General features: G+C 48.9%; 4 protein-coding genes across 4 annotated transcripts; 3 read left to right on the plus strand and 1 right to left on the minus strand.

The window, feature by feature from the left end:
- Positions 1 to 3,644: 3,644 nt before the first annotated feature.
- N7481_004364 (grainyhead-like protein) lies at positions 3,645 to 6,046 on the plus strand (the record flags this gene model as incomplete). Its single annotated transcript, XM_057263583.1, has 4 exons — positions 3,645 to 3,658; positions 3,741 to 4,454; positions 4,508 to 5,691; positions 5,745 to 6,046. 4 exons carry the CDS (start codon positions 3,645 to 3,647, stop codon positions 6,044 to 6,046), a joined length of 2,214 nt encoding a protein of 737 aa, XP_057125244.1.
- A 3,289-nt stretch (positions 6,047 to 9,335) lies between these two features.
- N7481_004365 (uncharacterized protein) lies at positions 9,336 to 10,190 on the plus strand (the record flags this gene model as incomplete). Its single annotated transcript, XM_057263584.1, has 2 exons — positions 9,336 to 9,411; positions 9,517 to 10,190. The coding sequence occupies 2 exons, from the start codon at positions 9,336 to 9,338 to the stop codon at positions 10,188 to 10,190; spliced, it is 750 nt and encodes a 249-aa protein (XP_057125245.1).
- A 381-nt stretch (positions 10,191 to 10,571) lies between these two features.
- Positions 10,572 to 13,106, minus strand: N7481_004366 (putative DNA ligase I; the record flags this gene model as incomplete). The annotated part of the gene is made up of 1 exon (XM_057263585.1): positions 10,572 to 13,106. The coding sequence occupies one exon, from the start codon at positions 13,104 to 13,106 to the stop codon at positions 10,572 to 10,574; it is 2,535 nt and encodes an 844-aa protein (XP_057125246.1).
- A 180-nt stretch (positions 13,107 to 13,286) lies between these two features.
- N7481_004367 (RINT-1 family protein) lies at positions 13,287 to 15,992 on the plus strand (the record flags this gene model as incomplete). Its single annotated transcript, XM_057263586.1, has 5 exons — positions 13,287 to 13,433; positions 13,515 to 13,762; positions 13,821 to 14,126; positions 14,181 to 14,325; positions 14,385 to 15,992. The coding sequence occupies 5 exons, from the start codon at positions 13,287 to 13,289 to the stop codon at positions 15,990 to 15,992; spliced, it is 2,454 nt and encodes an 817-aa protein (XP_057125247.1).
- Between the last annotated feature and the right edge of the window lie 72 nt (positions 15,993 to 16,064).

Raw genomic sequence — 16,064 nt, forward strand, 5'->3', positions numbered from 1 at the left:
GCAATATGAGTGGCCCAAAGGCACAAAAAGATATGCATCTCCTGTACACATAGGGGTACAAACCCCGAATATCCGAGGATCCATAGTTCTCCCCCAGCCAGTGACGTCCATGGTGTGCGCCCACGTCCGCCGCCTTCTCCCCGAAGACTTCAGATGACGGGGTGGCTGTTAACTCAGCAGTTCATTTTTTTGCCAAATTGCGAACGGAACCAAACACCGAAGATACAATCTCCACTTCCAGTGGGTACTTTTGGTTGGTGCAACATAGCCGGAGAAATTATCCTGACGTCAACGGTCTTGTGCGTGGTCTCGAGGAGATACTGTACATACAGTGTACATACTCGTATGCTTGTTTCCGAATTAGACGTGATGATAACGAAAGGAGACTAGCCAGATGGAATGGATGTTGCGGATCGCTTTTAAGATCTGAACGTTGAACGTTGAATATCCGGGTATTTTGTTCCCCCGTCTTGGTGTGATGCTGGTTAGCCGCATTACCCACTCGCTAGTGAGAAATTCGTACAGCTATTAGCCTTGTACATAGTTTAATTATTGTAATATTATCATATTTCGGGCAGATATATTGCGGTCAAATAAAGGAGATGCCCTTTGTATAGCTCTCACGCATGCATACAGCATGAATATACGCCGGTGTCACGATGAACCGAGCATCCTTGCTGCTTTTGGCAGCAGTGGCTCCATTCCTCTTCAACGCTTTGGTTCGGTGGCCGGTGCCGACCAATCAGAAGCAACATCGACCTCCCCGGGCTGACTGGAGAGCTCGAATACCTTGTGTCCATGAGATGTATCAGATATCAGATGACGAGATGAGCTGTTCTTGGGATCCGTATAAATTTGTGATAAATGGGAGTGGGAGAACGAAATTTTGCAACTGCCATTGACCTAAGATCCAATCGAATCGAATCGAGTCTGGTCGTCGATCGAAGATCTCCTGCCAAGATGGATGCCAGAAGGTCCCGTGCACGTCACATCAGGTCACGTATTGTATCAGGCACGTGCTCCGAGCCCTCCGATCGGTGATTTGAGCCTTTTGATTGGCGGGATGCCATTCCAGCAATGGCACTTCGCACAGCAAGCCCACGAGGCGTATTGATCAGTTTTGTCAGGGACTTGTAATGACTACGGGGATCCGCTGGGATTTGACATGCTCGTACGGAGTACAATATGTCGTATACTGTAGCCCATTAGCCAGTATTAGCCCCCCGCTTTGACGGTATTTTTAGTTATTCAACGGGCGCTATTGCCGCTGGCGACTGTGTACATAGTATACATGCCATACATGGAGGGTGCAGGCGATGGCTGAAAGTACGGATGAACGTGTTTGAGATAGATAAGACGCGACGTTAACGTGCGTTTCTCCTGCCGGTGAGGAGTCTTTTGGTATGAACTTCCAAGTCCACAAGGAGGAACCCCAATCTGCCCTGACGATCAAATCGTAAACAGCAATTTGGTCCAGATATGCCGACTCAATCTGTTCCCAATCCTAGATGTTGGTGACGTTTGAACCGTCATAGCACTGACATGTGCAGGAGTGCTGTCACTACATACGTGCAGTACACATCTGGTGATAAATTGGACGATGATTCGATCCATGTTTACACCGTATTATAGTCAATGGGATACTAGTAGGTACATACATATTCAACTGCCACGGGAACCCCGAGAGCTACGGTCTCGGCAACCGCCTATCACTCCCCACCGCACGACCACAGTGGTTCCGTGGATGGTGGAGATTCGCAAGCCACTCCATTCCTTCCGTTTTCGTGTGCTTTTAGCGTGACAAATTTCTGTTCTACAGTACATACTTCATAGGGTACGGAGGACATGCCACCCACTCCTGGCAGGGTACTCCATACATCTACCGAGGGTCAAGTGCGTGATTGTCTGTACTGTATGTACTCTGTAGGGTAAACTTCGTTGCCTGCGGCTCCCGCCGAATCGTCATGTGGCGCTTGGTGGTGTAGATGTATTTCCGCGCTGTTTGATTAGTGAAGCTCGGAACACTCTACCATCCATCTTCCCACCGCCACTTCAGCCACCGAACCCTACTAAAGGTGCATGTTAAATTATTTCTCTGGTAACTTTTTCTTTTATTTTTCTTAGGTTTCCAATTACTACATGGCGTATGTATTTAGCCGACGGGAGTGTATATGTACTAATGGGGCATGACTCAGGCACCAAGGCATGAACTTGTGGCGTTTTCTCTTAAATGTGTGGGGGACCCGACAATATGGTAAGCGTTGCCCTATCGATTACAAGGAAGCTCTCCGGCTGGTTCTAATGGTCGGTTTTTGACGGGAAAAAAGAAAAAGGAATCCGTATACATACAGTACTCCGCGTATAGTATTGAGGGAACTAGTTGGAAACGGAAAGGACCATAAATTATTGACCCAGGCAGAATCAAAGGGAAACAAGGGGAATACCCCGACAATACCTCACGATACAATAATTATCTGTAAATTACCAGTTCTCGGTTGGGAGTTCTTTTTTTAAATTGTAATTGTATACTGTATATTTAGAGTGGAGTATCCTAGGAGTATCTGTTGTAATGGTACTCCGTGCTCCGTACGAGTACCCAGGTTACCCCCACTGATTACCGATTCGTCCTTTGGGTCTCATTCCACCTTTTCTCCATAATTCCCTTTTCCCCCTCCCCTTAGTGTACCAATCACTTTCATTCCATATTGGAATCTCCATAGGAAAAAAAAAAAAAAAGAAAATACTTCGTACTACTGGCCCTTTGCGGCCCCTGGTTCTTATCGTTCAAGTGGCAACACTCTTCTCTTTTTACTGTAATCTTCCGACAACTCTACTCCGTTTACACTCCACCATCATCCTCTTCCTCTCCTCTTTCTGCTTGCCCCCCCTACCCAACCACATTAGCCCTTGGAAGTGTGGCTCAGTGGATGCTAAATTTTGCTGCTTCATAGTTCTCTTCTTTCTTCATTGGAGGCCTCATGGACCGTACCGTCATTTCTATTTTTTTCTTTTCCCTATTCTAGTCCCGTTCGTCATACACCGTGTCCACCCCTCCTTCACCCCTCGCCTCTCCAACCCAGCTTCTTCTCATCTTCATAAAAAAGGGGCCTTGTCGCATACTTCGAGATTTCTTTTCTTTTTGCTTCCCTCTCTCTCTCTCTCTACTTCGACACCTTGATCTCACCAACAACGCCCCTAGGCAAACTTGAGTGTTTCTCCGCCATTATCCGTGTTATTTGAGTCTCCGCTTTTTTTTGAGGCTCGCATTCCTACCATCCTGACCACGGACGCGCAATCCTCGTCCAACCTCCGAATTCAAAGACCTACACCGATTGCAATAAATCAATCAAGCTCGAATCGACCCAGTACCACATTCCAGATCTCCCCTTCGAAGTCCTCTCCCGAATCAATCAATCGTTGGAGGATCCTGAACTAGTGGGTAGGGGAAAGGTCAGAAAAAAAGGCTTCCCCACTCCACCCCAACAGGTCAACTTCACAAGAATTTGTGTTTGTGGCCTGTAGGGAGATCTTACAATTAGATGCTCCTTCTGTAAAAGGTTCTCTGATTGATATTACCTCTTCATTTTACACGCTGCGTGTGATTTTTCCGCCGAGGAAAACCCCACCCAGAAACTCCGCCCTCGATGTTCCGTAACCGGTGAGTCCCCGAGCTTAAAGCTATCAACGGACTCTGGTCGCATGAACAGCCACTAACATTTTGGTTTTTTTCCTACATCTAGAAAGAATACTCAGAAGCCTGATGATGAACTCATCAGTCGCTTCCAGGAAACATTTTCTGAGATAGTTCCCCGGCGAGAAGGCGACCACGAGTTTGAAGGGCACACCGGAAGGTATGTGGCCAATAAGACAGCGAATTTGGAAGCGGGTGCTGATTTGGCCATTTTTGGATACAGACCGATGAACCACGATCCTCACTTAAAGATGGAGGAGGTTGGCATGAAATTTCACAACCAACGAACCCCTCGCAACCTGCAAGATCTCAACTTCAGCCCGTCATGGATGGACCCAACCGCCATGCAGATGATGTCCTCTTTTGCTGGACAACATCCGGGTTTCTATACCCCCAACTCCGCCGGAATGGGCGCCGTCTTTCACGACCAAGCCGGAGACCTCCCCACACCGACCGCTGGTTTGAATATGATTACGCCAGTCTCTGTCTCGAATGCCATGCCCGGATCTCAACAGGGTCATCATCTCGGGCATATGGATCAACAACTTCAACAGCAGTATCTTTCGCAACAAATGCCAGACATAAATCCCTATATTCAACAAGCATCATTTGCCCCTAGTGCTTTCATGAACCGGGATTCCTTCGACGCCATGGATGAGTCGGGCGACAATCGATCCCTTGCCAGCTTACCAGTCGACCAAGCCTCCATTGTGACATCCTCGACAGACCATTCAAACGGGTTGTCATACGCCCATGGTGAAAAGTATGTGCTCGCTCTTGAAAATGGTTCTTGATTCATTGCTAATAGTATTATAGCTTCCGATACAATGTCACTCTGCGAGCGCCAACCGCAATGGTGAAGCACAAGCGTGAAGTTCCAATCAGCTACCTTAATAAGGGACAAGCCTACAACATGACAGTGATCGACTCAACTCCACCCCTGACCAGTTCCGAACCTGTGCAATACCGGACATTTGTCCGCGTTTCGTTCGACGAAGAAGAGCAAAGGGCGAAACCGTCAGTCTGCTGGCAATTATGGAAAGAGGGCCGAGGATTGAACGAGTCACATCAACGTGGAGGAAAATTGTTGGCCGTTGAATACGTTGACCCTCTCTCGGGGGGTGACGGCAACAAAAACCGCCAGATCCAAATTGAGCAGATGTCATTCGATGGATTTTGTGTTACTTGGACGGCGAACCCGGGAACAGGTGCATCCGACTGCACTATTCCCGTACGATTCAATTTCTTATCAACCGATTTCAGCCATTCGAAGGGTGTCAAGGGTATTCCGGTTCGATTATGCGCGAAGACAGAGATCCTCGTACCAGGGGAAGATTCCGGTGGATCACGCGAATCGGAAGTATCATACTGCAAAGTTAAACTCTTCCGTGACCATGGCGCAGAGCGCAAACTATCCAACGACGTCGCACACGTGAAGAAGACCATCGAGAAGCTGAAGCAGCAAGTCGCACAGGCAGAGATGGGCGGTGGTTATGGCAAGCGGAAGCGCGGCAGTGCCACCGCAAATATGAAGAACGACCGGAACATGAAGGGCTCGAAGCACAAGCGCACTTGGTCCACCTGCTCTGATGATGGATCCGTGGACAAAATGTCCTTGGAAGATGATCTTCAGGCCAAGCTCGCCATGATGCAGGACATGTTCTCATCAACACGCACAGTGAGCGTTCTTGCGCTTCGCGGCGAACAGGATGATGACCCCGATCTTTTCCCGGTTCGAATGCCGGCCGACGGCGATGTTATCCAAGTAGACGGTTTAGGACGCCAGAACCACAGCGCGTCTCAGTCTATGGAATCATTGATTCTTTCTCCGAGCAGTAGCAACGCATCTTCGAATTCTCCTCGTTTAGGCAACTTTACAAATGTGAAGAACGCTTCCGGGGTCCACAAGGTTGCTACCGAGGATCCCACGATAGGCTACATCGAGGCTATCGATATCGACCCGACCTACCATCCTCCAGCAGAGCGACCACCCAAGCCGAGTAAGTTTGAATAATATCCCACACTTAGGATCTATTTACTAATGGCAAATTAGTCGCATGCTTTTACGTTAGATTTGCCGGAAACGACCAACATCCCGACTTTTACCGAGCAATCTACCTCACAGAACGTACCGTCCGAGACCTGATGAAGAAGATCTCCGAAAAGCACCATATCGACCCATCACGCATCGCCCGTATCCTGCATGTCAACCAGAACGGACTCCGGATCATGGTTGATGACGACGTCGTGCGCGAGCTTCCAGAAGGTCAAGACATGATCGCCGATATTTACGAAGCTCAAGGCCCTGGCGGCGGCTTCCACGGGTCTCCCATGGAGATCAAATTAACCTATTAATTCAACCTCAAGCCACGCAAAAGATGAACGACATTTTTGAGCACCCATCTCTCTGGGATACCTTAAGTGTCGTTGCTATCTTTTTCTGCCCTACGACATATCCTGGGTTCTTTCCCGTGGGCTAGCTTGTCATCCGCCCTGCCTGGATCTCGATTACACCTGGCGTGTACATCGTTGCAGGAACATCTTGCTCGCAACCGACATCCTGCGACCTTATTTTCTTTCTTTCCATTTCATCATCTTTATCTCATTGGGCGGTCTATCATCATTTTGGGGGCGTTGGATAGGGAGACAATACACGAGTCTCCCGGCAATGATACCCTGTCAATATATGTTTTCTTTTTTCTCACCTTGTTGATAATTTCTTGGGCTTGGTCCTGTTACGTTTCCTTTATCCCACGGAGTTGAAATCTCCATCGACGGCATATGAAGTCGACTCATGGAGCAAACTGTTCTTGATATACACATTTGCTTTTTTATCCGTGTGACATCTCTTTTTCCAGTTTATTTTGGCTCAGGTATGACGCACACGAAGTTGATACCCCCGTTCTTATCTTGATTGAAGCTTGCTTGATACCGGCTCCATTGTCTGTGGCATTTAATATCGTTGAGCGTTCGGTTGCTTGTTATTTCTCTCTCTCTCTCTCTCTTTTGTCTATCTTCAAAGGCGTATGTACACCGACTTTGGATCTTTTGATACATAGTATAGTCGCCAGAGGGCGGGATTATAAATCAACCGTTTTGATGCATAGGTACAGATTACGATGGCCTCGCTGATACCATCAAGTAATCCTAGTATGTAAATTTACTCTGCTATCATACTATCACAACTAGGCTTTTCGTGGCCACCAACCTTTTCTGTGTGATCAAAAAGCAAAAAGCACGTAATTGAGTCTTTGGACGAATCTACTACGATCGACAGCTTGACAAATAGCTAGTAAAACTCTTTCCCGGGCAAAGCGGAGAAAGAAGCATCCCTTCGGAATTGGGGTTGGGGTACGCAAGTGCGTGGATTTGTGGAGAAGACACACATAGAAGGAACAGTTGCCGGACATTATGGAGATCCGTATAATCCGAAAGTACGAGTAGACCTAGCCAAATTTTCCATTACGGAAATTTGATGAAATTGTGGCTTTGCACAGCCCATTCATGAAATGGAGCTGCAAACTTCCGGGACACCCCCAGAGCCGGTCCCAGCAACCAGGTAACGTATACAGGGCTGTTGGGTGAGTGCCACGGTTGAAGAGGATCTCTAGTTCCATGCTGTTCCATGGTACAACGGTCTCAGAGAAATGTATATCCCTATTGGCTGGGCTCTGGGCCCGGTGGGATGGTAACTACTGTACAACAATAAAATAGGCTCAGTCTCCGTTTTGTCGGTTAGGGTGCTAGCCTCGCTCCGAGCGGAGCAAACCGCTGTTAGGGCAGTGATGATCGTGGGACTTTCTGTTAAAATTAAATTCTTTGGATTTAAACGCTGACATTGACTCCAAAGGCCATTCCACGTGTTTCATATAGAGTAACACATAGGGAAAGTTTGGTGCGAGATCTTCGTTTAATATTTTATTCCCACCATCCCTCTCGCTCTTGATCTCCATCTGGCCGTTGTTCCAACCTATACTCTTCTCGTCTTGAGTTCAATCCACTCTCCTCTCATGACGTCAGGATACTTTTCTCCCCCAAGGCCACTTGACCGCCTCTGAGTTATGACCAACCCGGAGTTACCTTTCTACACGTACATCCCTGCTGCGTACAGGACGGGCCAGAACGGTCTCCGTACCTGTCGATCCCGAAGTCTCATTACATGCTCTCTGACAACCCTAACCTCTAGCTCAAGATTTAGCTAATCCACCGGCTGATTCTGGCTACCCCTCCCTGCGACCCTGCAATCTACGAGTTCGTAACTAAATATTACTGCACCAGATTCCTCCTCTAACTGGCTTCTCGCGTAAAACCTCTCACAAATGTAATTTCCTTTCTGGCCTATGCTAGTCCTCGCTTACTGAAATGACATCATATATAGAACTTTTCTTGGAAGCGGAGTCTAGCAAAACAATTTAAACTGCCAGGAAATGTCCCCACCTTGGATTATTTTTTTTTTCCCACGCGGCTCGTCCCGTTACGGAGAAAGACAACAGTCCAACGCAATTAGGGAGTACATTGTATGTCTGTGTACGGTATTTCAACGCTAATTCGACCCTTTTTTTCCTTTATGGAATAATCGTATTTCCCGATCCTTCATCTGCCTGTTTACCGTGGTAACCTGATACGCCCCGCTGTGACCTGCCTAAACCTAACTACATACACGGGTTAGTGGTATGATTTCAGCATACCAATCCGGATGATACTCACGGCCGCTAGGGCTAGCCTGATGTTGTTAGGCTGCATCGGCAATATTTTAATAGGTAGGTGCATAGACTACCGGCCGTTGGCGTTGATTCAATTCACGTGCCTGTCTTCAGCCCCAAGCTTATTATGGTGGTGCTCGACCATGGCTCCACCGTAGGGCTGATAGACTACTGGCAATGGTTTGTACCAGGTGGTCGGTAGAGCTATTATTCTGAAACCAACGAACTACTCGTTTACTTGAGACAGTTGAGACCGTGGTTGGGGTCGTGGCTTATATAGTTTAAATGAACTTGAAGTACAGTAACTGTAATCAGAGATTCGGTTGGGCGAGTAGTTAGAGTTGTTTTAGATGTCTCCATGCCCAGGTGTACTACTAGTACTAGTAGTATAGGTATCCTGCAACATGGACCTTGGACATTATTGATATCTTTACTCCCATAGCTCTTTACCACCTATGAATAAGTAAGTCTACCTAGATACTAGGTCCCCCTTGGCTTCTACTTGTCCCGAGGCCCTCTGGTTCTAACTGCTACCCAGGAAGTTGGTTATCCTGTTCATCAAAATGGCAGTTTGCTTGGCAGTACTACTACTAGTACTCTACTTAGTACTCTATACTAGAGCTACAACATCCGCTCCTTCCCTCTGTCCATCACCGACACAAACACAAACACAAACAAAACAGAACAAGCCCCGTGATTGTCACATTTCCAGTTCAGGAAGGCACGACCATCACCCACGTGCCTTCCCAGGAACAACGGCTGCCTCTACTCGCGTCTGCTTCCCTCACTTGCTCATCTTCGCCTCTCTTTCTCTCTTCCTCTCTTCCTCTCTCTCACGCTCGTCACTCGCTTTCACCAACCACCGTTCCACTTCCTTCGTTTCTGATCTCTGAAAACCAACCCGACTTTCACTCGCTTTCAAGTCGCATCTTGCCTTTGAAATGAAGTTCACTTTGAACACCATCATGGTGCTCTGGGCACTAATGCTCCTGGCAACTGTCTCCGTCGGCAGCATCAGTAAGTCGTTTTGTTTTACATATTCACACCCTGCCTCTCAGGACTTCTTTACTCGTTCCCAAATGTGCCATCTACCAGTCAAATATCTAACATGTTCCATATCAGACCTGGAGGCTCTCCAAGAGCTTCACCGCCGAGAGGCCCTTGGTCGTCGAGCTGTTATGGCCTACCCGATCATTCCAGCTCCTGATCCCATGGAAATCATTTCCCCTGAGACCATCATCGGTACTGGCTACAGTCTCACAACCATCTCAGCTGTTACCACCCTTTCCGGCGACGAGCCAAGTGGTCCTATCACCATCGTTTCCACTGTGACCGACACCGAATGCCCCGAGAGCACAACTCTTACCAAGACTCTTGTCACTGTGACCAAGTGTCCTGGGAGTGCTGGCTGCACTGGCTTGGTTCCCGGAGCTCAGACTACTAGTGCCAGCGTGGCCGAAGAGTTCACCACCAGAATTGTCACCCAGACCACATGCCCTCACGTTGGCCCATGCACCACGAAGCTCACTACCTTGGTTACTTCCGCTGGAAATCCCGGCACTGGTACAGCTGTAGTGCCCATTCCTACCGGCGGCCATTACTCCAACACTACTGAGATTGTTGTGACAGCTTCGCCGGCCAACAATCCGGGCGGCTCTCACAGCAAGAGCCCTACTGGTCCCACCACTGTTGCCACTTCTACCCCTAAGTTCAATGGTGCCCAGCGTCAACAGGCTATTGTGAACCAGCTCATTGTGGTGGCAGTTTTCATGGTGCTCCTCTTCGAAATCATGTGAGGTTAACGCCTCGTCTACCCTTCATCGGGTGCCTGGCCTGGGTAGTGCCAGCGGATTGCGTCCGGAATTTCTACCCGAAAATGGCGAGGCCGTTGTGCTTTGTTCTAAGTGTTCGAGAATAATAGGGTTGAGCCTTCCACGTTTAATAGTATCTCACTGGATAGGTTCATCAGGCTGCGCACCGAACACTTTTTCTTCTGCTATTTCCTTCTGTTATCTCCTTCTGTTATCTCCTCACGTTGATTATTCTATTCTTAGCGCCGACTAGGGGCAAATCGAATCAACGTTATTATCCATGTTTGTTTTTATGTAGGTATTCTATTTGCTTCAAAAGATGTGAGATCACTCTTGGTGATCAGCCCAAGCAACAATTGTCTCATCTCACTCCTCTTGCCAGCCTGTATCCTCCTGCTGTCCCGGGGAATTCTTGGTCCGATCAGCTTGCTTTCTCCATAGAAGAGCCAGATAATCCGACGTCGTCGCCTCTTCAATCGACTTGTCCTCGCGCACTTTTAGAAATCTTGGAAACCGGAGACTCAGCCCGCGCTCCTCGCTCACCAGCCCAATAGCCGCAGGATATGTCGGACTTAGGGTAATATCTGCAAAGGCCATCTCCCAAACCTCCTGTGGCTCAAACCAGATATCCGGTTCACCGTAGTATTGTACCCAGCTAGGGCGAGAAATAACATTTGGACTGCCTGCGACATATTTATCTTTATTCGCCTGGTAGAACTTGTCCGTAAATCCGGACATGCATTTGGTGACGGCTTCCAAGACTCCCGACTCGGGGTTTCGGACTGCGAGAAGAATCGGGGACCACCATTTGGCTTTGCGGCCTTGGCCGTGCCATCCAGCGACAGGGATGAGGTCGAGAGTTTCAGAGGAGGTACTGTAATCCTTTTTGACTTTGAGCCATGACTCGAGGCGTTTGTCCGGCTCATAGGTAGACAGGAGGGCTTTGCGCCGGTTACTTTTCTCCTTTGTCGGTTTGGCGGATTCAGAGGGCTCCGTTTGTTGATCGGTGTTGCCTGGAAGATCCTTGACGTCGATGGCTCGAGTAGACTCTTTCGGGTCGTTGATTTTGATCGTGTTATCGAGGACTTTGACCATTATACCCTCGCATTTCGTGTCGGTTGCGCTCTTGAAGAACTCCAGTACAGTTTCCGAGTCTGCGGATGTGGCATCGATGCTTTTCACCCACGTAAATCTGTTGGGGATTTCGACAAAAAGACTGCGGAGTAGCTCACGGCGTTCGCGAAATGGTCGGTCCAAAAGAGGCTCCCTATTCAAGTACATTAAATCGAAGGAAAATAGACACACATCAACGGTGATTGCTCCGATTTCGACGTTCTTTTTTGCTCGGTTTGTGAGCGTTTGGAACGGCTGTAGATCGCCCGTTGCCTGGTCCACGGCCACCACTTCCCCTTCTAGGATAAAACTGGACACTCCTTCACCGCGGATCTGTGGGACTAGCGAAACAAGATCGGGGTATTTCTCTGTCATAAGTTCAAGATGGCGAGAGAAGATGGAGACCTTCCCCTTTTCATCACAATGTACTTGAGCCCGTTGACCGTCGTACTTGTACTCGCAGCTAAAGTCCCTGCCTTGAAGCTTCGTTAACATATCGGAAAGGTCGCGGGTGATGCTACCCAGCATAGGCCTGAGAGGAATATGTAATGCAAGACCACATCGAATGAGAAGTTCCTCGGTCACGCCAATCTCCAGCAAACAAGGCACAAGATCATTATAATTAGGATGTCGGGCATATGACGCCTTGACAATTTCCTCGGCGTTGCTGTACATCTCGGCGAGCTCGTCTTTTTTCAGCCGTGCAATTTCTTGCTGAGAGCGAACCTCAAAATCCGCCCCAGTTGGCTTGGAATAAAGAAAAGCACGAGCCAATGCAATAAGCATTGTCGTCTTCACAGCGCCGATTCGCAAATTTTGAACGAGAGTACGAACGATATAACGGCTCTCTTCGGCACCGCGTGTATCCTGCAAGAGCTTTTCAACAATACGCTGCTTCATTTCCTGGCTACCAGTTCCCTTGCTTGTCGCGATTTTGAGCAGTGATTGATATACGCCCTTGATTTTCAACGGCTTTGGCTTGACCAAAGTGAACGCCTGGCGCTTCTTGGCCTCAAAGGCGACATCTCCAGCATCCCCGTGTTTATCATAAAGCGTCTTCAACCCTTGATTATCGAGACCATATATCTTCTTCAGAGCTTTGGAGATGGACGATCCGCCGAGTCCCAGCTCTAGATCATCGAATGGTGGTGAGATCGAGTTGGTCGCCAACCAAACAGCAGGCAACAGACTGGAAGGGTCCGCCTCGATGAGGAGCCGTAGAAAATTGACCAGTGTATCGACTATTTTGATTCGACTGGTAGTCGCATTTGCGAGGACAAAGGCCTTCGTCAACAAGGCGTAGGAAGCATCGCCACCCTGGCTAGTCCAATACGCTCGTAATTCGGCCACATACTTGGCCGTGTCGAATGTTTGTGGATTTTGGTCGAGAGGCACTGTAAGTGACAACGAGTCTTCTGTTCCCACAGAGGACTGTAGGGATAGTGTATTCTTCTTGGGCATTAGCGACGTTGATGTAGCAGTAGTAGGTGTGATGTCCGTGGGGATTGAAGGCGCCGGGGTAGATGCGGATGATGCCTCTAATTCTATTGAGGTGGGTTCATTGCTGTCCGCAGCTACCGAAAGGGAATTCCCCTCTTGATTCCATTCTTCTTGGAGCTTGCGTGCTAATGCTTCATCTGAGAGTGTCTGCTCAGTCACCTCCGGCTGAGGTTCTGACTGGTTGGGCTGTTGGGCTGCTGGCCCCTTGAAGAAGGACTCGATGCTTCTTGTCTTCTGTGGTGATGTATCAACGCCATTTCGCTTGCGCTTCTTTGCCGGACTGGACATTGTTTTTTTATTGCAGTCAGAGGTAAAGCGCAAAAGCGCTAAAAGAGAACGGCGGCTTGTTGCCACTGGGAGAAGCACATGCACAAGCACAAACGCGGGTACGTCAGAGCGGAAGGCGGAGATCGCAACTGGCCTGGACTGGACCACCTTGCGACTCCCCGCTACCTTCACCCTCCAACAATGGCGCCCTCCACGTCGCTCTCATCGCATGAGCGAACCCGAGTGGAAGACTATTTAAATGACAAGATTCAAGTCACGCCCGACCTTGAGAGTCTCGACTCCCTCCTCTCCAACCTCCGCGCTCAGCAGGAGCTTCAACGAAAGCAGGTACTGCTTCCCCTCCTCTATTCTCAACGCCACGATTCTATCACTGGCCTCAGACATACAAGCTGACATATTATCAATTAGCTAGCAGAGGCACAGGAAGCTCTATCGAACGCAACGAAGGCGTCCATTGACCATGCTGAAGCCACTCGTAAACGCGCCGAGACATTTGCGGAGGAACAGGCGGACATCGACCGGCGCTTGAAGGCCATTACGCAATCCGAAACCAGCGATGAAGCAGTGCATCGACTAGAGAAGAGCATGGAGAGGTTCCAACGCCTGGAGTTATCTAAGGGATATGTGGAGCTACTAAGGGAGGCGGAAGAGTTGAGGTAGGCATACATCGAAATGTGGGATGATTGAACAAGTGGGCTGACATTTCTGAAATAGCAAGGAAGCCCTCGCCAGCATCTCCTCCGAGCCTCGCACCGCACTGAAGCCATATGCCCGACTCCGCAATCTCGTGTCTTCGCTGAAAGAAGTCCAACCCGCCGCCGAGGGAGCTGCGCCCCACCTTATCGACTATACCGAGAAACTCGCGTGTGCATTGAGACAACAACTGAAGAAGTTCTTCAGCGATCGACTGCAAAAATCACTCGAATCTATGAAATGGCCAACCCGGGAACTAAATATCACCGATCCATTGTTAGATCAGTGGAGGCAGGATGTTGAGTTACTTATCGATTTACAAACGCCGTATGCTGTCAAAAATTCTCACCGTCCCCGAACTCTCGGCTAACCAAAAAATAGCGAGCTACCGGGCCGAGATGCGTTAGCACCTGGTTCCACTATTCAGCCTCCAGTCCTCTTCCCATTAGAGATGATGGTGCATTCGCTCGAGCTCCGATTCAAATATCACTTTAGCGGCGACAAGCCAACCAACAGGCTTGACAAGGTATCTATTTTCCATATTCCGTGAGCTTAGAACATGCACATTTACTGATGCACCTCTAGCCTGAATATTTCTTGTCCCACGTCATGGATCTAATAAATCAATTCGGAGGCTTCTTCACATCATATCTCCAACCTATTCTTGACGAAAAGGCCCAGGCTGCGGATCAATGTTTTGAGTGGAATTTCTATAATGCACTGCATGCTTTTATTAACGCTCTTCTGCCCATCCTGAGGCAAAAAATCGATTCATTTCTTCCTCAGATCGCAGACCACCCCCAGTTACTGAGCCACTTCATCCACGAGCTCATGAATTTTGACAACGACATTCGCGAGACTTGGAATTACCTACCAGATCCCTACCAAGAAGGAAATTGGAGGGGGCTGACCTCGGAGGTTCTGACAAAGCAGGGCTGGTACGATCGTTGGCTTCAAGTCGAGAAAGAATTCGCATTAGCTCGATACAGAGACATTATCGACAATCCTGATAGTGGGCATATCGACTATGATGGCATCGAGCTCACCGCGACTAAGCCGACTAAGGCTGCAATCCGTGTAAACGATCTTCTGGAAACTATCACCGAACGTTATCAACCTTTGACTTCGTTCAGTCAGAAACTCCGATTCTTGATTGACATTCAAATCACAATTTTCGATCAATTTCATGAGCGTCTCCACTCCGCTTTGGAGGCATATCTTGCCATGACATCTACACTCGGTCGCACAGTGCAGGGTGCTGATGGCCAAGCCAGCGTGGAAGGTGTTGCGGGCCTTGAGCGACTCTGCAGAGTCTTCGGCAGTGCCGAGTACCTTGAAAGGAAAATGGAAGACTGGAGCAACGATGTGTTCTTTGTTGAGTTATGGTCCGAGTTACAAGAACGGGTTCGCCAAAATCGCGACGGTGGCAAGAATGTCGCGGGCAACATGTCCATTGCGGAAGTGGCATCTCGCACGTCTCCAGCCGTGGCAACCAACGACGCAACTAGTGAACAGTCCTCATCTGATGGTGCACTCTTTGATGAAACCGCCTCTGCCTACCGCCGTCTTCGATTGCGATCTGAATCCATCATCATCTCGACGTTGACTTCGAACGTAACGACTGCTTTGAAACCTTACTCTCGTGTATCGACCTGGGCAACTATTTCCACACCCTCCACAGGTGCTTCATCATCTCCTCTCTCCCTAACATCTGACCTGGCACATGCAATCCGCACCCTATCCACCCAGGTCTCCTTTCTCTCTAGTGCACTTGGTGTTGCTTCTCTTCGCCGGGTTTCCCGCCAGCTTCTCCTTTCCATACAGACTTATATCTGGGATAACGTACTGATGAGAAATGCGTTTTCTGCCACGGGTGCGGCACAGCTGTTCAGTGATGTGGACCATATCTGCAATGTGATCGACACCTCCCTTGGTGTAGCCGGTCATGCTGGGGGTGCTCTACAGATTGTGAAGAAGTTGAATGATGGCCTGCGTCTCCTCCAACTGGATGCATCGCCAGCTGAAGATGGCACCGATGATGCAGAATCGAACCCAGGGTTGTGGGACGTGGAGAGGAGGTTATTTAAGGACAACGAGAGTGCCCGGACTGCGCTTGTCGAGCTAGAGGTCGATGGGCTGACGGAGGCCGAAGCTCGGTCGGTGCTGGAGCGCAGAGTTGAGATCGGAAACTAGAGGGGAGACTCAAGGCTCTAGAGAAAACCCCGATCAGTTTATATTCAATAATATCCATATATGCGTCTAATC

The sequence above is a fragment of the Penicillium waksmanii genome, assembly GCF_028829765.1.
Source record: "Penicillium waksmanii strain IBT 27052 chromosome Unknown utg000004l:1.0-5674109.0:1.0-5678898.0, whole genome shotgun sequence".
NCBI lineage: Eukaryota > Fungi > Ascomycota > Eurotiomycetes > Eurotiales > Aspergillaceae > Penicillium > Penicillium waksmanii.